Source organism: Nicotiana sylvestris, chromosome 10, assembly GCF_000393655.2.
Source record: "Nicotiana sylvestris chromosome 10, ASM39365v2, whole genome shotgun sequence".
Lineage (NCBI taxonomy): Eukaryota > Viridiplantae > Streptophyta > Magnoliopsida > Solanales > Solanaceae > Nicotiana > Nicotiana sylvestris.
Genome location: NC_091066.1, coordinates 51723501 through 51727098, shown reverse-complemented (window position 1 = coordinate 51727098; position 3598 = coordinate 51723501). Strand labels below are relative to the sequence as shown.

General features: G+C 46.3%; 1 protein-coding gene across 1 annotated transcript; it reads left to right on the top strand.

Moving 5' to 3' along the window:
- Window positions 1-337: 337 nt before the first annotated feature.
- LOC138879328 (uncharacterized) lies at window positions 338-913 on the top strand. The gene has a single exon (XM_070158934.1). The coding sequence runs from the start codon at window positions 338-340 to the stop codon at window positions 911-913; it is 576 nt and encodes a 191-aa protein (XP_070015035.1).
- Window positions 914-3598: the final 2685 nt, after the last annotated feature.

Sequence of the window (3598 nt, the reverse complement as noted above, 5' to 3'; positions counted from 1 at the left end):
GCGGGGTATACCGTCCACCAAGAAGCTTATTATAGGGGGTGAGTTTAACGGCCACATTGGGAGTTTGCCTAGGGGATAAGATGGTGTACATGGTGGCTTTGGTTTTGGAGATAGAAATGGTAGAGGTACTTCGCTGCTAGAGTATGCCAAAGCTTTTGAGCTGGTGATCGCTAACTCGTATTACCCGAAGAAGGCAGAGCACCTGATAACTTTTCGGAGTGCGGTGGCCAAGACCCAGATTGATTACCTACTTCTCCGAAAATGTAATAGAGGTTTATGCACGGATTGCAAGATCATCCCGAGTGAGAATCTTACGACCCAACATATGCTTTTGATTATGGACTTAGAGATCAGGTGGACGAGGAGGAATAGGGCTATGCCTGGTATACCTAGGGTCAGGTGGGGTGCATTGACTAAGAACAAGGCCCAGGAGTTGGGGGAGAAGTTGCTGGCTTTGGGGGCCTGGAAGAGTAGCGGGGATGCGAGTTGTATGTGGTCTAGGACAACGAATTGCATTAGAGAAGTGGCAAGAGAGGTGTTAGGGGTCTCAAAGGATTTTTTTGGTGGCCATAAAGGGGACTGGTGGTGGAATGAAGAGGTTCAAAGGAAAGTGGAAGCCAAGAAAATGACATATTTGAAGCTAGTAAAGAGTATCTACGAGGGGCAGAAGAGTGCTAACAGGGAGGGGTATACGAAAGCTAGGAAGGAGGCAAAGTTGGCGGTTACTACGGCTAAGACCGCTGCATTTAGTTGTCTATACAAAGAAATTAGGGATAAAGGCGGGGACAGGAAGTTGTTCAGACTAGAGAAGGTGAGGGAGCGGAAGGCCCGAGATCTGGACCAAGTGAGATGCATAAAAGATGAGAAGGGAAGAGTCTTATTGGAGGGGGCACAGATTAGGCAGAGATGGTAGTCTTACTTTCATAGGATCTTGAATGAAGAGGGAGATAGGGGTTATGTGCAGGATGAGTAGGGGTAGAGCGACGGGGCCGGACGAGATCCCGGTGGAATTCTGGAAGAGCATGGGTAAGGAGGGCTTGGAATGGCTTGTTGGGTTGTTTAGCGTCATTTTTAGGATGAAGAAGATTCTCGAAGAATAGAGGCAGAGTACGATGATCCCGCTATACAAGAATAAGGGGGATGTCCAAAACTGCAACAACTATAGGGGTATCAAGTTGTTAAGCCATACAATGAAAGTGTGGGAAAGGGTGATTGAAGGGATGTTGAGGAGGTGTGTGTCCATTTCCGAGAACTAGTTTGGTTTCATGTCGGGACGGTCGACCACTGAGGCCATTCATATTGTGAGGAGATTGGTGGACCAGTTTAGGGCGGTGAAGAAGGATTTGCACATGGTGTTCATTGACCTGGAGAAGGCCTATGACAAAGTCCCCAGAGAGGTTTTATGGAGATGTTTGGAGGCTAGAGGAGTGCCTGTAGCGTATATTAGAGTGATTCAGGACATGTATGATAGAGCTAAGACACGGGTTAGGACAGAAGGTGGAGACTCGGATTACTTTCCGGTTGAGATGGGGTTGCATCAGGGATCAACACTTAGCCCATTTTTGTTTTCCCTGGCGTTAGATTCTTTGACACGTCACATTCAGGGGGAGGTGCCTTGGTGCTTGCTATTTGCAGATGATATAGTCCTGATTGATGAGACGCGAGGTGGCGTTAATGAGAGGCTGGAGGTCTGGAGACATACCCTGGAGTCTAAGGGCTTCAAGTTGAGCAGGACCAAGACATAATACTTGGAGTGCAAGTTCAGTGGTGTTATCCAGGAGGCGAATGAAGATGTGAAACTCGATACGCAAGTCATTGCCAGGAGAGAGACTTTCAAGTATCTGGGATCTATAATTCAGAAGGATAGGGAGATAGATGAGGATGCCACACACCGTATCGGAGCAGGGTGGATGAAGTTGAGGCTCGCTTCCGGTGTCTTGTGTGATAAGAATGTGCCGTTGAGACTTAAGGGTAAGTTCTACAAGGTACTTGTTAGACCGACTATGTTGTATGGGGTAGAGTGTTGTCTAGTCAAAACCTCTCATGTCCAACAGATGAGGGTAGCGGAAATGAGGATGTTGAGATGGATGTGTGGCCATACTAGATTGGATAGAATTAGGAATGAAGTTATTCAAGACAAGGTGGGAGTGGCCCCTGTGGAGGCAAAGATGAGTGAGGCAAGGTTGAGGTGGTTCGGGCATGTTAAAAGGAGAAGCACAGATGCCCCTGTCAGGAGATGTGAGGGGTTGGCCTTAGCAGGTGTGAGGAGGGATAGAGGTAAGCCAAAGAAGTCTTGGGGAGAGGTGATCAGGCGGGACAAGGCGCTACTTGAGCTAACTAAGGACATGACTCTAGATAGAAGAGTGTGGAGGTTGAAGATTAGGGTAGAAGGTTAGTAGGTAGTCGTGCATCCCCCTTTATCTTCTCTAGCTCGATAGTATTAGCACTAGTTCGGTACCCCTTTTTCCCCTAGTTTTCTATATTTGCATGTCTCGTTTTGTTGTTACTTGCCATTGGTAATTCCGTTGTTTGCTAACAGTACTTCGTTTATATTCTCGTCTGCTGCCTTGGAATTAGTTTTCTGAATATGTTATCTTGTTGCTACTTGTTATCAGTACCACTTTCATATTACCTGTTGCTATCCCCAATTTAGTTTTCTAATTATTATTTTGCTATTACTTGTTACCAGGGCTTCTCTCACCTTCTGTAGCCGAGGGTCTATCGGAAACAGTCTCTCTGCCTTTCCAGGGTAGGGGTAAGGCTGCGTACATCCTACCCTCCCCTGACCCCACTTGTGGGACCACACTGGGTTGTTTGTTGTTTCACATAAAACCCTTCCAGAAAAGATCACAGACTGTGCACGTAAATCGAGAAAAGCTAAATAGAACTATTTGAGATTTCAAAACACAAAATTAAGGGTTAAAACTATAAATGACCTATCAGGCCATCATATTCTCCACCTCTAAAACAAATATTCGCCCTCGAACGGACATAGAAAGGTACTTGGACTTGTAATAATATGTGAATATATACTCCGCATGTCTGACTCGGACTCCCAAGTGACTGCCTCGATCGGCTAACATCTCCACTACACTCAAACTGAAGGATAACTCTTAGACTGAAACTGCTGGACCTGCTAGGCTAGAATGGCCACTGGCTCCTCCTTGTAAATCAAATCCTTGTCCAATTGGACTGAGCTGAAATCTAACACATGGGATGGATCACCGTGATACTTCCGGAGCATAGACACATGGAACACTAGATTATCTGTTGATAAATTCAGTGGCAATGCGAGCATGTAAGCCACCTCACCCACCCTCTCAAGAATCTTAAAGGGTCTGATATACCTAGGGATCAACTTGCCCTTCTTTCAGAACCTCATCACACCCTTCATGGGTGAAACCTGGAGCAATATCCTCTCTCCAACCATGAATGCAACATCACGAACTCTACGGTCGGTATAACTCTTCTATCTAGACTGAGCTGTGCGAATTCATTCCTGAATAATCTTGACCTTCTCCAAGTCATCCTGTACCAAATCTATACCCAACAACCGAGCCTCCCCCGGCTTGAACAATCCAACTGGCAAACGACACTG